This window comes from Trichosurus vulpecula, chromosome 4, assembly GCF_011100635.1.
Source record: "Trichosurus vulpecula isolate mTriVul1 chromosome 4, mTriVul1.pri, whole genome shotgun sequence".
In the NCBI taxonomy this organism is placed as follows: Eukaryota; Metazoa; Chordata; class Mammalia; order Diprotodontia; family Phalangeridae; genus Trichosurus; species Trichosurus vulpecula.
The window spans coordinates 365,457,974-365,484,222 of record NC_050576.1 but is presented as its reverse complement, the minus strand read 5'-3'; the positions used below and the strand labels follow the sequence as shown (position 1 = coordinate 365,484,222).

The 26,249-nt window shown below is 38.2% G+C and overlaps 1 protein-coding gene across 1 annotated transcript in view; it reads right to left on the bottom strand.

Annotated features, from left to right (window-relative positions):
- Nucleotides 1-26,249, bottom strand: part of LOC118847257 (glypican-6-like) — a 680,725-nt gene that overhangs the window by 13,990 nt on the left and 640,486 nt on the right. The window contains exon 8 of the mRNA XM_036755771.1: nt 12,206-12,342. Within this exon, the coding sequence (XP_036611666.1) occupies nt 12,206-12,342 (137 nt within the window). The remainder of the gene's footprint in view (nt 1-12,205; nt 12,343-26,249) is intronic.

Sequence of the window (26,249 nt, the reverse complement as noted above, 5' to 3'; positions counted from 1 at the left end):
TTTCACAGATGCAAAATGCATTCTCAGTCTTCTTGTAGATTGTGTAGTACGGTCTGTGAACTATTTCCATCCTATTTGTTGTATAGCTTCATTCCGTTGTACCTGTCTAATGCACTCAACATGGCTTGTTTAAATGGCAAGTTATGCTTTCACAGCCCTTCAGCCGTTAAAAAGGAAAATCTTGCCTAGACAAGCAGAAATAATGTTTATCCAAACTGTCACCCTTTCAGAAGTTCTCCAACTAATACTTGAATTGAATCTAAATCTCTCTTTATATTTTATATGCTTGGAATAGACATTGTTTCCTTTTATTGTTAGATAACCAAAATTTTGTTTTTACAGCTTTTCTCCCTATAATATAAAATATTACCCAAAGGGAATCATCTTGAAATTGATATCCAGTAGATATCTTAAACTTAACCTGTCCAAAACTGAACTCATTATCTTTTCCCCTACCTCCAAACTTTCCTATTACTGTTGAGTAAATCCTCTAAATATTTATCAAAATGAATGAATTCAAGCATGTACATATGTATGCATGTATCTATTTATCACCAGACTGGGTGCTTAGACAGTATTCCTGACTTTTGGGGAGTTAGCTCACAGTTTAGTAGGAAGTTAATAGAACAGTAAACAACTATAATAAAGAGTCATACATAATAAGTGCACAAGAGAAGTTACAAACCAAGGAATCAGGGAAAACTTCTTGGTAGAAGTGGTATTTGCCCCATGGGAGGAGAGTATTTCAGCCCTTGAATCAGCATGCTAGAAGACAGAGAGATAGGAAAGGACAGGATATGTTTGGGGGATAACAAGTAGTTCAGTTTGACTGAAGCACAGTTTGTAGGGGGATGGAGTAAAATATAGGTGATAGGAGGGTAGTAAAGGCAGGGACTTTCCTGAGCTCTCCTAAATTCCCTTCCAAACAACATTAAAACAATGCCTCAAAATGAATTCTAAAGTGGCAGAACCAACAAAAGGATGGGGTGAAACAATTTTCTAGCCCAAGGCAACGTAGAAAGTTGGCATGAAAGATCTGTCTCATTGAGGCAAGAGTGGAGTACAGTCCAATACAGGCCCTGGGGGCAACTCATTCAGCAGCAGCAGTGGCTTCTGGAGCTCTCAGCCCACACATAGTAAGGGATCAAACAACTGGTCAGAAGGAGATTACAGGGAATTCTTTGATGGCACTGGTAGCAAGACTCTATTGTATTGTCTATAGATCATTCTGGGTCACAGTCCCAGGGTGAGAAGGAATACTGGCAGGAGCAGGGTCCTTGGTCACAGTTCCAGCATGGAAAAAAGTGCTTGTAGTAGCTCACAGACCAGCGCATGGGCCAGGAGAGCAGTGACCACATTAGACCTCCAGAACTAGCTCTGAAGACTAGCTCTGAAGCACAAAAAATCTGAAGCTTGGGACAATACCTTCTCCACTTTGGGAGCAGAGCCCAACTTTAACATAAAGTTAAAAGTCAAGGAATAGGCTGGAAAAAATGAGTAAACAACAATAAATGAACCTGACCATAGAAAGTTACTATGGTGACAGAGAACTCAGAAGAAGACAATAATAAATTCAAAATAGTGACATCCAAAGTCTTAAAGAAAAATATGAACTGGTCTCAGGACAAAAAAAAAAAATTGCCAGGAGAACTCAAGAAAGGATTTCTCAAAATCAAATAAGAGGGGTAGAGGAAAAATTGGGAAAATAAATGAGAGTGATGCAAGAAAATCATAAAAAAGAATCAATACCTTGGTAAAGGAGACACAAAAAATACTGAAGAAAACATCACTTTAGAAAGCAGAATAGGCCAAATGATTAAAGAGACACAAAAATCCACTGAAGAGAACTCCTTAAAAAGCAGAATCGAACAAAAGGAAAAAGAGGCACAAAAGATCACTAAAGAAAACAATTCCTTAAAAATTAGAATTGGGCAAGTGAAAACTAATGACTCCATGAGACATCAAGAAATACCAAAATCAAATCAAAAGAATGAAAAAATAGGAGAAAATGTGAAAACAATTCGCTTGGAAAATAGATCAAGGAGATAGAATTTAGGAATTATTGGACTTACCTGAAAGCCATGTTCAAAAAAGAGCTTAGACATGATCTTTCAAAAAAATTATTAAGGAAAACTTCCTTGACATCCTAGAACCAGAGGGTAAAACAGAAATGGAAAGAATCCACTGATCACCTCTTGAAAGAGATCCCAAAATGAAAACTCCCAGGAAAGCCAAATTCCAGAGTTCCCACATTCAGGAGAAAATATTGCAGCCAGAAAGAAACAATTCAAATATTGTGGAGCCACAGTCAGGGTAGCATAAAATTTATTAGCCTCCACTTTAAAAGAGCAGAAGTCTTGGAACATGATATCCCAGAGGGCAAATGAGCTAGGTTTACAACCAAGAATCACATTCCCAGCAAACCTGAGTATAATCTTTCAGGGGAAAAAACAGATATTTAATGAAATAAAGGACTTTCATATATTAGTGATGAAAAGACCAGAGCTAAAGAGACTTTCAAATAGGAGACTCAAGGGAAGCATAAAAAGGTAAACAGGAAAGAGAAATCATAAAGGATTCAATGAGGTTACACTGTTTACATTCCTATATGGGAAGATGATACTTATAACTCCTACGAATTTTATCATTATTAGGGTGATTACAAGGAATATGCATAGACAGAAGGTATGGATGTGAATTGACTATGATGGGATGGTACCTAAACAAATGAAGAAGTGAGAAAGAGGGATATACTGGGAGAAGGGAGAAGGGAGAGGTACAATGGGGTACATTATCTCTTATGAAAAGGTACAAAAGAGTTCTTACAATGGAGGGGAAGATGGGGGCTGACATTCAATGCTTGAACCTTATTCTTATTGGAATGGGCTCAAAGAGAGAATAACATACTTACTCAGTTGGGTGTAAAAATCTGTCTTACCCTATGAGCAAGTAGAAGGGAAAGGATGTAAGAGAAGGCTGCGAGGGGGGCTTATAGAAGGGAGGGAGAATTGGGAGATGTGATGGTCAGATGCAAAACACTTTTAAGGAGGGATAGGATAAAAGGAGAGAGAGAAAGAGAGGATAAACAGGGGAAAATAGGATGGAGGGAAATACACAGTAATCATAGCTGTGAAGAAAATTTTACAGCAAATTTCTCTGATAAAGGCCCAGTTTCTTAAATATATAGAGAACTGAGTCAAATTTATAAGAATACAAGTCATTCCCTAATTGATAAATGATCAGAGGATGTGAAGAGGCAGTTTTTAGAAACTGAATATAATTATATGAAAAAATGATCTAAATCACTATTGATGAGAGAAATGTGATTTAAAACAACTATGGGGTATAATCTATAAGATTGACAATATGACAGAAAAGGAAAATGACAAATGTTGGAGGGCATATTGGAAAATTGGGACACTAAAGCACTGTTGGTTGAGTTGTAAACTGATCCAACCATTTTGGAGAGTAATTTGGAACTATGCAGAAAGGGTTATAAAACTATACATATCCTTTGATCCAGCAATACCACTACTAGGTCTGTATCCCAAAGAGATTATAAAAAAGGGAAATAGTTTTATATTGACCAAATATTTATTAGAGTTCTTTTTGTGGTGGCAAAGAATTGGACGTTGAGGGTATGCCCATCAATTGAGGAATAGCTGAACAAGCTGTGGTATAAGACTATAATGGAATGCTATTGTGCTATAAGAAATGACAAGTAGGATGATTTCAGAAAAGCCTGGAAAGACTTACATGAACTGATTCAGAGTGAAGTGAGCAGAACCAGAACAGTGTATGCAGTAACAACAATGTTATACGATGATCAGCTGTGAATAACTTAGCTATTCTCAGCAAAATGATGATCTAAGACAATTCTGAAGGACATATGATAAAAAATGCTTTCCACCTCCAGAGAAAGAACTGATAGAGTCTGAATGCAAACTGAAGCATACTTTTTTTTTACTTTCTTTTTTTTCTTGCTCTGTATTTTCCTTTACAACATGACTAATATGAAAATGTGTTTTGCTTGATTGTGTATGTATATCTATAAAAAACTACTTGCCTCCTCATTGAAGAGGGAAGGGAAGGAGAAAAGGAGAGAATTTGGAACTCAAAATTTAAAAAAAATGAATGTCAAAAACTGTTTTTACACATAATTGTTAAAATAAAATATTAAAAGTTCTCTTTGAAATATAGGTGATGTTAGATTATGAGGGGGAGGGGCTTGAAAGCCTGGGAAATGGATTCAAACTTTACTCAGCAGGTCACAGGGACTCAATGGCAATTGTTAAGTGGAAGTATGACATGACCTGATCTATATGGAAGATTTGTTTGGTGGAAGCATAATTTATAGTAATAGTAATTCATGTTCATATAGTCTTTTGGGGTTCATAGTTCCTTTCTTGATAACAACCCTGTGAGGTAGGTAATGTGAATATCATTATCTCCATTTTACAGATGAGGAAACCAAGGCTCAGAGAGTCTGAGTGGCTTATCCAGGGTTACATAGCTATTGGTTGGGTTACAGCTAGGATTTGAACCCAAGCCCTCTGACTCCAAATTCAGTGAAGGTGATTTGAGTTTCACTTTTAAAAGATTGCCAACAATGATCTTAGAAGGATGGCCCACCTTCCAAAGGTTTGCTAGGTGTGGCAAATCCTTTACAGCATATGGTTCAAGAGAACTCTGAATATTTTTCAGTACTTTGGAATCTAGTCTGCAATTAAAACAGTAAGGATCTTAATTCAAATACACAAACTTAGTAAATAGTCACAACCCTTCACAGCTTTATTATCATAATACATTATATGACTCATTTATATTGAACAATTTTAGTGAAGCACAACCTGGTTTGTTGTTTTGAGGTGTTTTTAGTTGCTAAATCAATAATTTATTTATTTTCCAGATTTTTCTATGTATCCTATTTCTTCCAACTTAACAGCATTTCCTTCCAGCCTAGGGGAGGTTGACTCTAGTGATGTCATTGTTTTTATAAAGGATGACTCAATATGGAAATATCATGGAGAGACTTGCAGAAAAAGAGTTCTTTTCTGATTGGCCTAATGGATCTTGGTCTTGAGCTCACTCTTTAAGTACTTTTTTCCAAATAGCATTCAAGAAAATGCATAGCAAATGCTAAACTAAATACTTGCGATTGTTGACTGGCTTAGAGATGAGTGAACAAGGCAGAAAAGTAGAAAACTGTTTTGTATCTTTCATAGTAGTGGGTCTAGAAATTCTTGACTCAAGAAACGGTTTCTCCATGAAATCATTTCTGCCTTATTATGTGACGTGCATGCTGATGGAAATCAGCCCTAAAAATGGTTTTCTTTTCAGTTCTTCTCATGGCCCCTTCTCTTTTAGGTCTTTTGAGTTCAGAACAAGCCTTTCTGTGATGAGGGGGAAAAAAGAAACCTCTTAAAGAAAATAGAGATAATAGAACTTAAAATGGCTACATTCTCAAAAAGAGCAGAGAAGCCTTTGGATGTGTAGAAAGATAAAGGCTTAACAAAATGCCACTATTACGGCCCCCCTTAAATGGACTGACAAAGAGTTCTAACCCTTATATGCTAACCATAGAAAAAGTTTTATTTCTTTCTATGCCTATGCTTTTCTGCCTTAGATCTAATCATTCTTCCCTGACTTTCTATAGACAACTCATTCCTGCCACCGGGCTGTAGAAAATACCTTTCCTTTAGATGATAAATGACTGAAAATGTACTCCTAAGGTCTCTAGGTTCACCCTGGGAACTTCAGAAGTCTCAGATTTGTAACATGCACCACAAGTCTTTAATTTTTTTCCTTTGGCCTTCTAGATTATTATTGATTTTTCCACCATTACTTACTAGCTTCCTTTCAATTCCCATTTGTCTGAGTTGAGTCAGAGTGTTGCATCGTCTTTCTCCCATTTTCTCTTAGGAAGTTATTTAGGTAAGTGAAAAATGGGAGTTACAGAAGCGGCATTTCACATCGCTTTCCTCTTGGTTGCTGAAAATGTCCTCCCTCTGCCGCTTTCTGGTGAGGAATCTGATAGACAATTGAAGTTAATTCTAAGGAAATCCTTCACTTTAGTTATTCTTTCACCCTCTGGTAGTGGGCCGAGGTGAGACAGTCATCCATTGCATGAAAAGTTCTCGTTCACTTGACCTTTGCCCATTTGAGGGCAGAAGTTGGTGTGGAATTTATCCATTACATTTGATGGCTATGTGGTCTTATTTTCCATGTCAGATTTCTTGCTTGAAATAAGACTTAAGCCAGATTTGTTCATTATTGGGACAACTTGTGACACATTACCTGTACTCACAGCTATCTCGAGGGAGGTATGAGGCCTGAAGTAAACTGCATTGAGTGTACTGACCTTGCTAAAGTATTTATTTAGGTGAAATTAGGTTAAAATTGCAGCCTTGAAGGGAGAGAAAGGGCTAAAAAGGACACATGAAGCTTGATGGGAACACATTTAAGGGGTAGGGGGGAGGAAGTCCTTACTACTTTTTCTCAGTGACAGTGGAGTGATCTGGATTTATAAGTTAATCCTGTTTATAGAGAGGCAGTGAATAGAGACCTAGACTTGTAGTCAGGGAAACCTGGGTTTAGATTCCACCTCAGATACATAGGAATTGTATGACTGTGGACAAGTCTCAACTTCTTTGTGACTCAGTTTCCTCATCTATAAAATGGTTTTGATAACAGTGCCTACCTCACAGGATTGTTGTTAGGATCAAATCAGATAATCGCTGTATATGTGCTTTGCAAACCTCAATGTCCTATATAAATGTTAGATATTACTCTTACCAATGTGTCTACTCTCTCTCTCTCTCTCTCTTTTGTTTTGGTACCAGCTGGTAGAGCACCTACTTTCTCTCTTGCCTCTCACCTCCTTGTGTCATCACCTATCCATGTAACCTCTGAAGCAACATGCAACACCGCCAAAACATAGGGCATAGGGCCCCCTTATTTCAGGGGCAAAAGAGGCCTATTCACTGAATGGGTGTTACCTCACTCGAAGCAAGAACTTGAAAAGACCTTAGCTTAAAAGGGTCAAGGTCTCCTAATGCATCCTGGGCCATCTCCAGTCATCCTGAGGAATATCTGGGCACTGGACCCAGATGGCTCTGGAGGAGAAAGCGAGGCTGGTGATTTTGTACAGTCCTCCCTCACTCAAATCAAAGTCAACTGCAAGTCATGTCATCATTTCCCTGATGTCATGGTCCTCTTTGAGAATGAAGGACAAACACAACAATAACACCAAATTTTTCTTCTTGCCTTTCTATCTTGCCTTAGTTTGCAAAGGTGGAGGGTGTAGAATGTATCTATTAAAAAAAAACCCACATATATGTGCAAATTTTCTACTCACTAGAATTACCTAGCTGTGTATGTTTTGTGTCCTCTTGGTAGATTGTAAACTACTTGAGGGAAGAGACTTTCTGTTTTCTGTCTCTGCATGAATGAATAAATGAATGAAAAAGCATTTAATAAGCATTTACTACTATAAGTCGTGCACTATATGAAACACTGAGGCTATTCCTGTCTTCAAACCTTTTACACTGGCTGTCCCCTCATGTCTGAAATGCTATGCCCCTTTTCCCTTGGTTTCCTTTAAGATTTTGCTCAAATCCCATACCATGTAAGAGGCTTTTCTTTTTTTGAAAAGTTAATTTTTTCTTTGTTTTTTTAATTAAGAAGCATTTATTTTTTTCTTTCTCACTTTGACCCCCCAATTCAGAAAAAAAGAACAAAAATCTTGTAATAAATATTCATATTTAGTCCAACAAATTCCCACACTGGCTATGTCAAAAAAATGTAGGTCTTACTCTGTATGTCAAGTCTATCATCTGTCTGTCAGAAGCTGGGCAGCATGCTTCGTTATTGGTCCTCTGCACAAATCACGATTGGTCATTCTACTGATCAGAGTTATCAGGTGTTTCAAAATTGTTTGTCTTTTACAGTGTTGTTGTTATGGTAGAAATTGTTCTCCTGTGTTTTCCTCACTTTAGTCTGCATCAGTTCATCTAAGCCTTTCTGGGTTTCTTTGAAACTATCCTTTTCATTTCTTATCACACCATAGTATTCTATAACATTCATATAGCATAATTCATTCAGCCCCAAATGATGGGGCTACTATAAAAAGAACTAGTATAAGATATGCAAATATATATAACATATATGTATATATGCACATAGACATATACACAAACATATATACATATATATATGTATATTGGTATATGTGTGTGTATATATATGTGTATATGTATGAAAAGTTATTTGTACGGTGTATTTTATATTACTGCCCTGGGGCATTGTGCTCATTATTAGTGAGAGTTGACCATGTCTAGGCACCCCCAGAGTCACGAGGATGCACCTTTATGTTTTGCTACCTTGTACCTCCTTCCAGCTATGTAGCATTCTAGTTTTCACTAGGACTTCTGTGATCCTTACTGGTGAGAGTTTAATCATATCTGGGTACCTTTGGGCCTACCACAATATTCTCAAGCTATCTACATGTACTCTGGCCACCCCTCTGCCTGGTTATTGATATAACCAACCCCAGCCACTTTCCACTTCTTGTCTGGGAACAGTATTGAAATCAACAATAATATTCCTGGGTGAGTTCTCTCTTCTTTCATCATCTTTATCTTAAAACCTCTTGGCATCATCTCCTACTGGTACTTAGTAGTGGCATCACTTGGTCGAAAGATGAAAGCATTTTATTGGTTTTTCTTATAGAATTATAGTTTGTTTTCCAGATCATTTGTACCAGTCCATAACTCCACCAAGAATATAGTAGTACGCTTTAATTCCTCTCTGACATTTACCATCTCCATATTTTATTATCTCTAGCAATTTGATAGATTGTTTTAATTTGCATGTCTTATTGTTATTAATTCATAGGGGAAGGAATCCTGCTGCCTCAAGGCCATATGTGGCCCTCTAGGTCAAGTGTGCCCCCTTGACTGAATCCAAACTTCACAGAACAAATCCTTTTATTAAGAGGATTTTTTTCTTTCTCACTTTGACCCCCCAATTCAGAAAAAAAGAACAAAAATCTTGTAATAAATATTCATATTTAGTCCAACAAATTCCCACACTGGCTATGTCAAAAAAGAGGATTATAAAAGGATTTGTTCTGTGAAGTTTGGATTCAGTTTCTTGAGTAGGTTGCATTTTCACTTTACAAACTCTTCCCAGCTCTGGCTTTCTTAAAAAGAATGCTTGCAAGTCATCAAGTCTGTTAAAAAGTCATTTTCCCCATGAGATAATTTTGTAGGATATGTTATTGCTGGATGCAAGTCATGTACATTTACTTCTTGTCCTATCATATCCTGGTTTTTCCTTTAATTTTTATAGTGTTGATGAGTATTATTAGATAATTCAAATGACAATTCTTTGGTATGTGAGTTGTTTCTTCCTGGCTGCTTACAGTATCTTCTCTTTGTCTTGGAAGATCTGCAGCTTGATGACAATATTACTAGATAAATCATATCTAGGATTCTTTTCTCTGACAGCCTAAGAATTCTGTTGGCCCCTGTTTTCAATGCTTCCTGGCAATATCCTTTTATGATTTATTGAAGTATGAGATATGGGTTGTTTATTCATGTTTTTCTGGGAGGTCAAATTCTGTGTTCCAGGTCACTTGTCTTTGTTAGTAGCAACCTTATCTCTCCTTCCAATTTTGCCCTGTCTTAACTTTGTTCCAAAAATTCTTATTTCATCATTATACTTTTGAATTCTGCCTTCTCCATTCTCCTTTTATGACAGCCACTGCTTTGTTAACATTTCCCAACTTCTATTCTAAACCATTAATTTTCATTTTCAGGTTTTACCACAAGCTTTAAATGTGCTCTTTATTTTTTCCTATACTGAATATAGGAATACATAATTTATATAGAATGTGCGATAATAATAATATAATTAGAATTTATTTAGTACTTCCTAGTTTACAAAGCACTTTATGTATATTAACTCATTTGATCATCACAATGACCTTCTGGGATAATTACTATTGTTATCCCTACTTTATAGGTGAGGAAAGTGGGGCTGATAGAAGCTGAGAGACTTAGCTTCTTAGATCACGGAGTTGGCTAGTTGTTTGAGGCTGGATTTGAATTTAGGTCTTCTGGATTACAAGTCCAGTACCCTGTCTACCATGTCATTTGTCAGCCAATAATTACATTTAATACATAATTATTCATGTAATTTATATGTGCACATATGCTTATATACTATATGGCATCATAAACATAGGTATTTATGTAGAGACATATATGTTCATAGCTACCTACATAGGTTTATATATATATATATGTTTAACAACTGGCTCTCTGAAAACATACAACCCATTTTAAGTTTAACCTGCATTATTAACATTTTAGTCATCACCTTCTTAAGCTAGACAATCAGCAAAATGACTCAAGTCCTGATTTGTAGTGTTTTTAGATTTCTGAGGCAATGCATACATGGAAAATGTAATAATCAGCTCTTATCGGCTGGTACAAGCTGGCTCCAGCATATGCCCTGTTAGGCATACTTTAGATAAAAGAGTCTCTAATAAATATGTCTCTGAAATGGATGTGTTAGATTAAATGAAATATCGACCAGGTTTCCTGTATTTCTACCATTTCATTTTTTTTATTTCCTCCTGAGTCTTCCTTATTCATTTATCAGATGCAATACAGTTTTTGAAATATTTTGGTATTTTCCTTATATAAGAACTTGCACATGTTCTAAAACCCAGGAATACAGTGCACAACACATCCCTAAGTTTACCAAAGGCTGCTAGGTAAACACAGATGGGCAACTGTAGCAGCCGGAGAAATTAACATCTTTATTCATTAAGCCATCTGGAAACCCAGTTGCACTTTCTTTCTGAACAGTCATTAGGAAAAGACACCTTAGAAGCTGTTAATGCATTGTCAGATTTGCTGACCTCAGTCTCCAAAGGTCTGCTTGATAACAGGTAGGTAGTTAGGTAAACAATTACAGCGTGTTTTAGGGAGACATGCCAATAACATTTGGTGTTGCCTAGCCCACAACACTAAGATGAGGGCTTAGTAGAGAAGGTTTCAATATTTAGGGAACCTGAGAAGATCCCAGTTGTCTCCACAGTTGTCTGGTTTTCACTTTACTAAGCTCTTCCTCATAATGTTTACAAGATCATTAACACAGGAGGCTTGAAAATGCAACTCAGCAACACAAGAAAAAAGTCTTAATGAGGACCTGAGTCTCCCCCTTCCGCATCCCCTCCCACTCCTCAACTAATCTCTTGCAGCTGCTTCTGAAGTCAACTTTGGCCTCCTTTTCTCATTTCCCTTGGACCACATCTGCTCCACACACCTGCAGCTAACCCATCAAAGTCTCAGAACAGATTCCCCTCCTAACTTCTCCACCTGCTGACAAATCCCACCCACCCCCAACTCCTACTCAGCCCATCCTACCAGCTGCTCAAACCACCTGCAGCCCTACCTGTCAAGTGACCAGCCTAGACAACACTCTCAGAGACTTGCCCTACTCGCCAGCTCCTAAGCTCCTGTACCAATCAGTTGTTCCACTCAATGGAGAACAATCCAAACATTTCAACAGCTGAACTGAGCAAGACCCTTGTCAAATAGTGTCTGTGGCATTAAGAATCACATAAAGCAGATTAAAATCAAAGCCTGCTACCGGGTGATTCAGACAGGCCTTCACAGGGAACAGTGGCTGTCAGAACACTGTGCCTGTGATGTCCCCTGCTCATCGACATTACACCCCCAATGAATAACTCAGTTATCTTGCAAAGGGAAAAAAATTAAAGTTGAATTTTCATTTTCTTCTCCACTTGAGGATAAAAATATGACATGCAAATTTAACCAGGAATAAAAACAGTTTCCCCATCTAAGAGTCATTAAGAGGACATTGAAGGGGCTTCTTTGAGATCTCAGAATGTCTGTAATCTGTCATCTGTCATCACCCATTCTCATCCTGAGATTTTTAACATTCAGAACAAGGATTCCAAGTTTAATGGCACCTTGAGACTAAGTGCTCCTAGGTCCCCATCAAACCTGTCAATGCTAACAGCTGTCACTGAGTGACAACTTGTTCTTCCACCCACTATTTCCTTTTCTGAAATGGCCCTGTAAACAAGTCTCAGAAGCAGTGCCAGGTGAGCGTTCCAAGGCTGGATAGGAAATTCCCATGTTGGTGCTAATGGCAAAGTGGTCCTCACCTGGATTTGCTGTGCCCATTCCAACACTCCTCTTCATTTGACGTGCCAGCTGTCACTCGCTCATCCTTGCAGATGGTGTACGGTAAAGCAGACCAGAACTTTTTGGACAACTTCAGCTTCTCCTTTATGTCTGTAACCTGATCAAGAGACCGAGAGAGGCGATTCAGTAAAAAGGGTCTTGTCATAAATGCTTTTCAGACTCTACATTGGAGCACAAAGCAGGTGAAGGTTAAAAGACTCCGGGGGTATGACAAGTGACAATCCTTTACAAGTTCTATTAGACAGGCATTGTGCCTTTAGGTCTAATTATAGTGACAAGGGCCTATTGCCTAGGATTCTTAATCTTCCTCTCACTTTTAACAGAGTTCTCAGGTACTGTAATTGGTTTGGTGTATTTGTTAGGTTCCAACATCCTTTGCATTAAATGGTTATAAAGTAAGTAAATTGATTTCAGTTCTTTCCTCCTCTGGGATTCACCTTTCTCAGACACCCAGATCTATTCCTTTGAATTCACCTTTCTAGCAGTGTGGTAAATGCAGCTAGACAGTGTGTCCTGAGATAAGATGCCAGATCCAGTGGACTACTTGTTTTTGCAAGAAATAAATATGGTAACTAATTCAGCTGCTGGCAGCCTCCCTTGCTCCTGGGTAGTTGATAGAACGGTGCAGCACACATTTGCACTAAGATCAGTGAAACAAATGCAGTCTAGGATTCCTAGTACCAGAATGAGAAAAGAAATTAGAATGAAGTTCACCACCCATTTGGAGGGCTAGAAAGGAGAGGCTTAGCACAGATGTCTCTAGGGACAACTTTCATCCAAACAAAAGGCCCTTCTGGCCAGGAGAAAAAAAGTAAAAACCTTTTGGCTTGATGATGTGGAAGCCTTGGCTTGATGAATATGTTGGCTAATGAAGTAGCAGGTTTTATTTTACATTTAGTCTATAAGAACCCCAGGAAAAATCTATGGAAGTGGATGGAATGCACAATAGGAGGGGAAACTCTGCTAATTACAGGCATTACATCTGAGATTGATAAGGCCTTTGGGAAATAGATGCATTTCTCCATTCACTGGGGATAGGATGGGTTTTTAGGGAACTTCTGAATTACTTTTGAGGAAGGACAATGAGGTTGACGAGAGAACACTGAGAAATCAAGGGCCATTGTGGTAGTCTTAACACATCCTTCCCGGTAGTTATAGGACAATGAATGACCCTTTGGGCTCTTTTCTTAACTTTGATTAGAAAGGCTGTAGGACCATAGATCCAGAGCTGGAAGTTACCTTAGGAGCTATTTAGCACAAACTCTTCATTTTACATATGAAAAAACTGAGGACTAAGAAGGCCAACTGAATTGCCCAAGGTCACGTGGGTATGAGGGATAGGATTTGAGCATGGGTACTTCCATTCCATGTGTCTCTTTTGAACAACGAACCACATGGAATGGTCCTTAGACTCAAAGGTGCCTAGTCATACTTACTGGAAGAAACATCCAGGATACAATAACAGAAAATCCTACATACACCTTTTTTTTTTTTTGGCCAAACCTGTAATTTCACAGGTGTAGGGAATTCTGATGAGGCAACTCCATCCCCTAATGCAGATTGGTAACTGTTCTGCAATGTATATTGCAGCTCTCTATCCTCTATACCGTCACATTCCTCTTCTTATGTATACTCTTAAAAACCTATACAAATACCATCTGCTTAAGGGTGTGGAAAAAGTACAGACATAATGATATTACAGGGATTAATTTTCAAGGAGAAAATAGATGTCACCCTCAAACTGGAAAATACCTACTTCCCGCTATGGTTATTATGACTGATCCAATTGTAGGCAGAAACTTTCAATGGAAACCTCCACTGCTTTCTCCATAATATACATACAAGTGATAAACACCCTTCCTTTACACCCCCCCAGCCAATCAATAGCTAAGTGAGAGAGGACTATTGTTGAAATCAACTCTCTATTAGAACTCCTTCAGTACAGTTTTTAGCCCTCCCATTGGTTATATTTTCCCAGTTTCTTCCTTTCTAAACAATATATACAACTCTAGTTTAATGATACACTCATGACCTTATTTTCCCCCCACAAAAGCCATTGGTTAATATTGGATACTGTATATAGTTCTCCTAAAGAAGGGATTTATGGCTGTCTGAGATCGCTACTGAAAATCCCTATTTTATCAAAAGACAGCCTTACCTATTTCTAATTCCCTTGCATGGTGCTCCCTTCTCAGCCTCTAAAAGCCTCATAGACTACTTTCTGGGGGCTGTCAGACATTTCCCCTGTAAATACCAAGGGGGAGCCAGGAGCTGGGTAATTAGTAACATGACCAGAAGAGGCAAACTCTAAACATATGCACCTTGAGTTTGAAAAGAAACTACTGTCTTTGGGCCCATAATGTCAGTTTGGACCCATGCTGCTTCAAGATACCATATAATAAGGATGCAATTTTTTCTTGTTTTTTTTCTATTGTGCTTATTTTCACCCTTGCACCAAAGATTAAAACTGAATGCAATGCCACTTCTTTAATCATGTCAAAGGTCTGTAATTTCATTTATTTGTGCCCTTTCCCCACCAACAAAGTTTCGTGACCCTGCTAAAGCTTACAAGATTTTCTCTTGGATCTGCTGTAGGAGACAAATTCATCAGACTTCGGCCAACCTATTGCTTATCCTGTTGATACAGGACCATGAATGTCTATTATCCCAATGTTTGCAAAATATTAGCAGGTCATAGTGTGATGAGGCCAAGGTTATTGGTTTGTGTGACATTATTGGACCAGCTCACTTTTCTCTATTCCATGATCAAAGACTATATCCTTAATACTAGCTAGCTGTGTGATCCTCCCAATACTCTGTCATGAAAGGGATTGGGTGACAGTTTGGGGATATATTTCTGCAGATCTCTCCTCTATCACTGCTCTTGGGAAAATAAATCAGACTTGACTACTGATGGTAGGTGGGTAGCAGCATCTTTGCATATGAGGGAAAGCACTTTAAAAAAGGGAAGGGGGGAGGGGAAGGTAACAAACATTTATTAGGAGCCTACTACGTGCCAGGTACTGTACTAAGTGCTTTACAGATATTATTTCATTTGAAAACACAGCATAATATGCCAGGATTTCCACAGTACATTATTTTCTCTGTGCTGCCTTAGTCGTGATTATATTCTGCATGGAAACAATGGGAAAATATATTGCCAGATTGTAATGACAGTGCAGATGGCAATAAAAATGGAAGAGATTAAGAATGAGAGATGAACATTTCTTTGACTCAGATGTTTGTCAGAAAGGTTTTACCTTAGCTTTCAGTGTCTAGGGAATGTTTAATCTCAACACCTGTTATATACTTTCCCAGTTTCTTCCTTTCTAAACAACATATACAACTTGAGTTTAATTATACATTCATGACCTTATTTTTTTCCAAAAAAGCCAAGCAAGAAGAGGAAACTCAATTGCATGGACACGTAAACAAACCTTTATTGTTGCTTGCCTCTCAGTATAAAATATGATGAAAAGAACATGGGACCCTCAAATCATTAAAAATCCAGGCCAGAGGAAAAAACAGTCCTGGAATCAAATTTAGCATCATTTCCTTTTATCTCTTTTTTTCTGCTCCAAGATTGTTTTCCAAGATTTGTAATGATCTAATTTTGAGATAGATATATGATAGAGAAATACCTTTGTAATGGGAACTGGTTCGTATGATCATTCACTGAGTATTTCAGATGTATTTTCTCAGATTCAGGAGAGTCTCGATGAGGTGTAATGGGAGTACCATGGAGATTTTGGAGCATATGTAGACATATAACTGGTTTAGAGATGCTAAGTTCATGCTGAATGACTGCACAGCCTTTGAACTGACTATGGCAGCAGAGCTAGATCTGGGGGAGGGGGCATTAAAAAGGCATTAGTTTCCATTGGCCTCTTTCTTTTGGTTTGGCTGCTTCTCTTTGGCTAATTTTTTCCTGCTATATGACACTGGAGGAGAGATAACATGGTTAAGGACAGAAGCCTGGGGCTTTCTCTTATCTGGGGCTGACAAATGATCCTGTGAATTACAGGTCTCAGTTCTTCACTTGTCCCAATATCTGCTCTTTTGTTTTAGGTGAAGGAAGCTGGAGTCTACAACCTATGAATTTTGAAATATCTAGAGAACAAGCCTTCTAGGAGCCTAGGAATCTGAGAGTTTGGGAGTTGAGTTCTAGTGAGGTTTTATAGCTGGCTCAGAATCAATGCCCCAAGGAGCAAGGAATGACTCAGGCTAGTGGTAGCTGAGATCCCATCCAGCAAAGGTGCTTCATTTGGATGTGAACTTGGTGGGACTCTGTAGAAACTACGTTAAGTCTGAGCCTCCTCTCCCCAAGAGATGGAGGTGTTATGGGTGTTGAGGAGAAATGTTTGTACTTCGGTTCTTCCTATAACTTCAAAGCAAACATCCCTTTGTAAATGCTAATTGATATTAAGTGGTAAAAGAGAACTGAGATACTAGTCATTAGCAGCTAACAGTGGGGGGTGGGGTGGGGAACATATCCAGAATGGGTACAAAAATAAACACAATGGGTACCAAAAAACCCCCAAAATAAAACTCTTACATTTGGTATGCATATACTTGTTATGAGAGTTTTATTTTTGTTTTCCATTTTTTTCTGGTGTGGGTGAGGGGAGTAGAGAAAACAAATGCTTGTTAATTGAAAAAAAAATAAAAAAAGATTTCAAAAGGGAAAAAAAAATGAAAGGTGACATATTAAAAAAAAGTCAAAATCTACCTGATGCTCTCCACTTATTTGCCCTCATTTACTCTTTGCCCTTACCTGTCCTTTTTACAGAGGCATAGAGGGATAAAAGGGAAAGCAGTCACTTTCTTCTTCCCCTCTGATGGCTAAGAGGAGTGACCCATTCCTTTAGAAATAGGAAACTCAAAGGGAAGCATTTTTATATTATTGTGGATTTGTAAATCCACGTTGGAGTCTCCACAGCAATTTGGCTGTAAGTTAGTCAACCACAAGTTTCACTGAGATGATAGTGCATAAGAGGCAGAGAAAGAAAAAACAAACAAACAAGCTATTAAGTATCAGGGTGAACAAGACATGAGTCAATTTAAACAAAAAAGGACTTCTTCTGGTGGTTAAGCAAATGAGCTTTCCTTATATCCCTGACAGCCTGGCACAGGGCTTGAAAAAAAAATCCATACCTTTAGGAACAAGGTGCATGTGAGTTGCTTAAAAGGGAAAGTCATGTTTCTGAAAGAAAGTAAACTATGAGGGAGGCTATACCTGCTTTACCAGGTAACCTTATCCCAGTCCCTTCATGGGGGTGGGGTTCAGCCTGGTTCCCAAAATTGTTTTCTCTCTCCCTCTAATTCTATCCACAGGTACACTCAAGGTAGGTCAGAGACTGGTGTTTTTATTGGAGCTATTGACTAAAGCTACTGTTTCTCTTCTTCCACAGTTCAATTGTGCTGCTTTACTTGGGATAATAGCTATGTTTACAGCTATTTCCATATTAAGTAACAGGTCCATTTTTATTATTTTGGTCAATTTTCCTAATGTTTTTGAGAATTTTGGTTTTTTGTCTTCTCTCCCCTCCTTTATCCACCTCCTTCCTCTTCTCTCTGTGCTTTTCTCTCTTCTCTCCCAGTGGAAAGAATCTTGGAGTTAGGGTGACCTAGATTCATATCTCACTTTTGACATCCACTTAATTTCTTGGTGCTGTAGGCCAGTTTTACAAACTAAGTTGTAGAATAAGTTGTCAATTTACGTGGGTAGAGAGTGTTTCCTCATTGGGAGAGCTCCCTACACTGAAGAAATCACAGGTGTAGACAAAAAAAGATACAGGGGTTTGTGTGTGTGTGTGTGTGTGTGTGTGTGTGTGTGTGTGTGTGTGTGTGTGTGTGTATGTGTTGGCACATGTGCATGCACTTGTAGAAGTCTGATACTTTTTGGACTTTTTCATTCCTTGATCCAGAACTATGTTTTTTTCAACATCATTTTTGCTGTCTTCCCTTGTGCCCATTTTGCACATTGAAGTCATAAGTAATCAAAGTATAACCTGACTTAATTTGGAGATTATTGGCTAAGTCTTTCAAACTTCTTTATCCTCTATGTCGGATGATAGTTGATCATCAAGGTATATTCACAGTGATATGATTATTTATATTTATCATAAAACCGGAAAACAAGATGACCAATTGTTTTAAGAAATGTCATTTTTTTAGGTCCTTTTGACTACACAGTGGAATTAATGCTTTCATCTCTTTTGTTAGCCTTTCTCTGGTGAAGTGATCTCATTTCACTTATCCTTCCTAATATTACTTGTAGCTTCCTTATGTCTTCTGGTATCATTCACTCATTGCTATTAAGAATACCAACATGGGGGGCAGAGCCAAGATGGCAGCTGGAAAGCAGGGACTTGCTTAAGCTCCCCCCCCAGGTCCCTCCAAATACCTATAAAAATGGCTCTGAACAAATTCTAGAACTGCAGAACCCATGAAATGGCAGAGGGAAGGAGGGCTCCAGCCTAGGACAGCCTGGATGGTTGCTGGGAAGGGTCTATTGTATGGAGCTGGGAGTGGAGTGGAGCAGAACCCAACGTGGGCCGCGCCAAAACCAACCAGACCTGGAGCCGGGAGGAACAGGCGTAGCGTCACGAATCAGTGAGCTGTGGCAGTTGCCAGACTTCTCAACCCACAAATGCCAAAGACAACAGAGAAGGTTAGTGGGGAAAGCTGCTGGGACAGAGTGAAAGGAGTTCCCAGTTGGCCACCACCCCGGGGGCAGCGGAGGTGGTACAGCTTGGAGGCTGCTTCCAGAGCTCCAGCTGCAGTGCCTTCTGGCCCCAGGCCCACCTGGTGGGAGGAATTAAGTGGCGGATCTGAGCTGGAGTGCAGAGCTTGCTTTGCCCTACCTGGATCTGGGCCACAATCCTGATTGGTGGTTCTTGGGGGAAAAGGAACACTGGTGTGGCAGAGCTTGCTGTGTAGAAGTAGCTCTGAAAATAGCAGTGCAGCCCCTCAAGCATGGGACAAAGTACTCTCTACTCTAAAAGCAGTCACACCCCGACAAAAAGCTAAAGGGTCAAGTAGTTGGCTGGGAACATGAACAGGCAGCAAAAACAGACTCAGATTCAGACTCAGACTTTGGAATCTTTTTTTGATGACAAAAGAAAAGCAAAATATACAGCCAGAAGAAGTCAACAAAGTCAAAGATCCTACATCAAAAGACTTCCAGAAAAATATGAATTGGTCTCAGGCCATGGAAGAGCTCAAAAAAGACTTGGAAAAGCAAGTAAGAGAAGTAGAGGAAAAATTGGGAAGAGAAATGAGAGTGATGTGAGAAAACCACGAAAAACAAGTCAATGACTTGCTAGAAGAGACCCAAAAAAATAGTGAAGGAAATAACACCTTAAAAAGTAGACTAACTCAAATGACAAAAGAGCTCCAAAAAGCCAATGAGGAGAAGAATGCCTTAAAAGGCAGAATTAACCAGACGGAAAAGGAGGTAAAAGACCACTGAAGAAAATACTACCTTATAAATTAGATCGGAGCAAGTAGAAGCTAGCGACTTTACGAGAAATCAAGATATAATCAAACAGAACCAAAGGAATGAAAAAAGGGAAGACAATGTGAAATATCTCCCTGGAAAAACCACTGACCTGGAAAATACATCCAGGAGACATAATTTAAAAATTATTGGACTACCTGAAAGCCATGATCAAAAAAAGAGCCTAGATATCATCTTTCAAGAAATTATCAAGGAGAAGTGCCCTGATACTCTAGATCCAGAGGGTAAAATAGAAATTGAAAGAATCCACAGATCACCTCCCCAGAAAGATCCCCAAAAGAAAACTCCTAGGAATATTGTTGCCAAATGCCAGAGTTCCCAGATCAAGGAGAGAATACTTCAAGCAGTCAGAAAGAAACAATTTGAGTATTGTGGAAACACAATCAGGATAACACAAGATCTAGAGCTGCTACATTAAAGGATTGAAGGGCTTGGAATATGATATTCCATGGGTCAATGGAGCTAGGAATAAAACCAAGAATCACCTACCCAGCAAAACTGAGTATCATGCTCCAAGGCAAAATATGGACTTTCAATAAAATAGAGGACTTTTAAGCTTTCTCAATGAAAACACTAGAGTTGAATAGAAAATCTGACTTTCAAACACAAGAATCAAGAGAAGCATGAAAAGGTAAACAAGAAAGAGAAATCATAAGGGACTTAGTAAAGTTGAACTGTTTTGTTTACATTCCTACATGGAAAGATGATGTGTGTAATTCATGAGACCTCAGTATTAGGGTAGCTGAAGGGAATATACATACATACACACACACACACACACACACACACACACACACACACACATATATGTATGTGTATATACATATATATATATATATATATATATATAGATAGATAGATAGATAGATAGATAGATAGATAGATAGATATAGACAGAGGGCACAGGGTGAGCTGAATATTAAGGGACGATATATCTAAAAAAATAAATCAAATTAAGGGATGAGAGAGGAATATACTGAGAGAGGGAGAAAGGGAGACATAGAATGGGGTAAATTATCTCACATAAAAGTGGCAAGAAAAAGCAGTTCTGCTGGGAGGGAAGAAGGGGCAGGTGAGGGGGAATGAGTGAATCCTGCTCTCATCGGACTTGACTTGAGGAAGGAATAATATACACACTTAATTGGGTATCTTACCCCACAGGAAATAAGGAGGAAGGCGATAAAAAGGGGGAATGATAGAAGGGAGGGCAAATAGGGGGAGCAGGTAATCAAAAGCAAACACTTTTGAAAAGGGACAGGATCAAGGGAGAAAAATGAATAAAGGGGACTAGATAGGAGGGAGCAAAATATAGTTAGTCTTTCACAACATGAGTATTGTAGAAGGGTTTTACATAATGATACACGTGTGACCTATGTTGAATTGCTTGCCTTCTTAGGGAGGGTGGGTGGGGAGGGAAGAGGGGAGAGAATTTGGAACTCAAAGTTTTAAAAGCAGATGTTAAAAAAGTTGCTTTTGCATGCAACTGGGAAATAAGATGTACAAGCAGTGGGGCATAGAAATCTATCTTGCCCTACAAGAAAGTAAGGGAAAAGGGGATGGGGGGGAGTGGGTTACAGAAGAGAGGGCTGACTGGGGAATGGGGCAATCAGAATATATGCCATCTTGGAGTGGGGGGGAGGGTAGAAATGGGGAGAAATTTTGTAATTCAAAATCTTGTGGAAATCAATGCTGAAAACTAAAAATATTAAATAAATAATAAAAAAATTTTTTAAAAAAGAATACCAACATGGATAAATTTCTTCTCTTCTGGTAGTACCATGGGTCGTGTGGTGGATAAAGCACTGGGCTTAGAATCAGGAAGATTCATCTTCTTGAATTCAAATCCAGCCTGAAACACTTACTAGCTGTGTGACCCTGGGCAAGTCACTTAATCCTGTTTGCCTTAGATTCCTCATCTGTAAAATGAGCTGGAGAAGGAAATAGCAGACCACTCTAGTATCTTTGATAAGAAAACCACAAACAGGGTCATGAAGAGTCAGACACAACTGAAATCATGCAACATCAACAAAATGTATGCGCTAATGTTGGTTATTAGACAGAGGTCATCTGCTGAGAGTAGCAACAATTAAACTGTTAGTAGATGACTTTGATACTATATCATCATTATGGCTTTCTCCATATTTTCTCCCATTTCCATGTAAAAACAGAAGGGGACTGCACAGGACTGAGGATCATATTATATTTTCACCAATACCATGGTCAGATCATGAAATGGATAGTAGAAACAGAACTTCATGATATAGGAACTACCTCCAATAATTAAAACTGGCTTATGCCGTTCGTGGGTATTCGTTATTTTTCACAAATGTTAATAAATAACTTATATTTGTGACATATGAATTTGAGACCAATATATATCTTGTGGAACCTTGAGAGTAATTATTTTCTGCTATGGATTTGTCTTCAGACAAAAGGTAATACCTTATTTGTCCAGAATTCACAACTGTGGGACTCTATACCATTTATATAAACGAGGCTCAAATATAGTAATAAGGAAAAAAAGCCTTAGCTCAAGCAAAATCCCCTTCAAAAAGCCCACATACTTTACTTTGTTGAAGTCAGTGAAGTCATCCTTAGGCCTGCTGACTTAGAATCATGCAAAGAATGAGGCGACAATTTAGAAAAAGAGATATGACAGTAGCAAGATGTGACAGCTGACACAGAGGGAGGAGACAGGAGAACTATAAAACATGGAGAGAAGAGCTATAAAACATAGCTGTTTGGCAACATTTAGCACATGGATAAACAGTCCTACATGTCTCAGTAGTGTTTGAGCACATCACTTTACAGCACAATAGTAAAATAAATGGTGGCGGTAGCTAGCATGGTGTCTCACACATAATAGATGGTTAAGAATGCTTTGCTCTGTAACTTACTGAATAAATACATGGAGTCATTGTGAGATGGTTAAAATGTGCTCAGCATATTATGTTTTAAATGGTAGTCATTGAGAAAATTTTCTTCAATGGAACACTTCATTGCCTAGGATTGGGAAAATGGAAGATTATTTTATATATGGAATCTTTCCAATGTTATGGATGCTGAGCTCTGTGCTATGGGAGATGTTATGAAATATAGCACCTCCTACCAAAGAGAGTCCAAAATCTTTAGAATGTCATTTAATGTCCTCCACAATCTGATTCAAATGCCTCTCTTCAGCTATATAGTATCGTGGATAGAATGTTAATCTTGGAGTCAGAAAGATGAATTTGAATCATGCCTTAGACACTTAATAAGATGCGTGGCCCTAAGTAAGGCATTTAACGTTTGTGAACCTCAGTTTTCTCATCATAAAAATGGGGATAACAATAGCACCTACATCACATGGTTATTGAGAAAATCAAATGAGATGATATGTATGAAGTGTTTTGCAAATCTTAAAGTGCATGTAAATCATCATTGTTAATTTTGTCTGACTCCACTATGTTAAATGGAACATTTGACCCAGTTTGGAGAGAAATACTATTCCCTACACCCAAATTGCATTTTCTTACTTTCATTCATTGCTAATATTGTTCCCCTTGCCAGGAATACCTTTCCTCCCTTCTTGGCCGATTTAAATCTGATACTACTCATCTCTCCTCCTCTGTACTTAGTTTATGGCTCTCCTATGGCACTTAACCTCTGCTGCTTTGCATCATAGATATGTGCTTCTGTGTTTTATTTCCCCTGCTGAGTTGCAAGCATTTGGGGGGATGTGATCGTGTTTTGTGTCTTGCCCAACTGTGTATCCTTCAAAGTGCTTGCCTAACATTTAATGGCAGCTAATTAAGACCAGTTGAATGAATGAACGGACAGGTAAGTCACTAAAATAGTTCGTTCTCTCTTTAGAAAATTTGTGTTTCTATCAAAGACAACAATCCCAGAATTTCAGGTTCTCTGTTGTATAACTCCTTCAGTCTCTCTCCTTTGGAGAAGAGGGGAGCAACCTCTTAGGAAAAAAGTTCAGGGACCAGTGCTTTGGTATAACGTCCCTAACACTCTGATTAGGATTCTGTTTCCCTGTATGCTCAAGTAACATGCTTTGTGATGGGACCACTGGACTTGGGAGCGAGAAGATTTGGCTGTAGGTCCCAGTTCTACCATTTACTAGCTTTATGACATTAGGCAAGTCATTTACCCTTTCCTGGCTTCAACTTTCCTTATTTGTAAACAGGGATGGTAAACTATAAAACACTTGTACTACCTGCCTCACAGGTTCATTATAAGCAAACTGCTTTGCAAATCTTACACACACACACACACACACACACACACACACACACACAAATACGTATGTATATATGAATGTATATATGCATGCATATATACATAACTACATATGTCTATAACTATATATATATTATACATGTGTATATAGGTATATATGTAGTGTATGTGTGTAACTATGTGTATAGTGTCCCAAAGGCTTACTGCAGTTTTAAGTTACTAAAGCTTATAACTGCACTAAGACTTTGGGGACATCTTATACATGTATGTATATAAACATATATGTGTAGGTAATATATACATATATGCATATATAATATAGTATTAAGGTCATATTATGTCAATAGTCAGTTTCTATGAATATGATATACTCTCCCTGATTTCCCCCCCACCCTTTTATTTCTGGAAGATTAATCAAATCAATATTGCCAGTGCACTGGAAAGATGGTGTCAATCTATTCCCCTGTGGTTCCACAAAACCCCTATAATATTCCAAATCAAAGTACCCCTCTCTGACTACTTCTTCTATGTGCATTTTCCTCCCTTATTGGGATATAAGTACCTTGAGGGAAGGAATTGTCTTTTTTTTGTCTTTGTATACCCAGAGCTTAGCACGGTGCTTGGCACATAGTAAACTCTTTGGATAACACAGAAACATCAAGAAAAACACTACCACCAACAAATCATGGTGTGACCAATTGAAAATGGAAGTACTAAAGGAAAGCATATTGTCTAGTAGCTTTCCTTTGTTCTCCCAAAGGGTATGCTTTTGAATTCTGATTTCCAGACTTTACTCAGTTATTGCCACTGTAAAGAAGGTAGATTCTTTGACAGTTCATGTTAGAATCTTTTCTCTAAAAGATTCAGCTCATGTTCGCACAACAGCTTACCTATGATCCAAAGTCTATCTGAACTCCTCACTTCCCCTGCATTGTCACCCTCATGTCTTTCCCTGTCCTGCCATTACTAGGTGGCCACGTTCAGATCATATCCTGAACCATAATACACACCCTCTTGAACATATATGTTCTGGGGACCTAGGTCTGGTGGCCCATTTGCTTATGATTTCATAAGAACTACAACAAGGCTATTTCACCTATCTGAAAAAATAAGGGAACAAAATGTAAATTATATATACGTATGTGTGTGTGTGTGTGTGTGTGTGTATATATATATATATATATATATATATATATATATACACCATCTCTAGAAAAATGATTCTAAATATTTTATGAGCTTTACAGTAAATAATATATTGAAAAAGAAACAATGTGAATATTTTATGAGGTGGCAGATCCTTTGTTAGTTTTGGAATGAAATCTGTTTATAGAAATAAAGATCTTAAATCTGCCTTGTGGATTCTTTTGCCAGATTTAATTGAGTTATAGGTAACTTTCAATTCATTCTGTTATATACTCTTCATGACTTGAGAGTACTAGGATATAGCTCCTGAGGCGCTAATCCCCCTTTAGTTCAGAAAGCTTTTTCTTCATATAGCATCAATTTATTTAATTCAATTCTCTGAATTCCATCAGTAGCCAAGGCTTCCCAATCTTGGAGAAATCAAATCAAGGCTTGTTAATGTGCCTATTTGGAATTTTAAAAATTCATTTCAGAGAATTAGGAGTAGAACATTGAAAGTTGAGTAACATATGAAGTGCTGCTATTTTCTGAATCAATAAATAAGTATTTATCTTGGTATCTGCTGTGTTGCAAGAAATGTCTTAGGTGTGGGCACTGTAAAGACAAAAAATTAAATAATTCCTGTATTCAAGGAACTTAACATTCTACTGGGGGCAATATATACATACATAATTACATAGAGAAGAAATAAAAAATCAATATTAGGCAATTAAGTCACTGCCCTCAAAGATTTTTAATTTCATCAGGGTACCAAGGCATACACATGGGTAAACGAAACATATACAAAATAAATATTACAAACTGAGGGGGAGGTACTAGTAGCTAGATGGGGGATGGGGGATCCAGAAAGAGCTTATGTAGGAGGTGGTATTTGAGCTGAGCTTTGAAGAAAGCTAGAGATTTCAAGAGGTAGAGGGGAAGAGACAGTATAGTCCAAACATGAGAGACAGCTGGTGGAAAAGCTTGTCTTTTACATGGAAGACAAAGGAACATGTCTACCCCATATACTATGCTGATGCTCAGTCTAGACTCAAATTCAGGTCTCTTGAAAAGCTTATTGAGCGTGTTTCTTACATTAGATTTTCTGACATCTAAAGTCTCAGTTT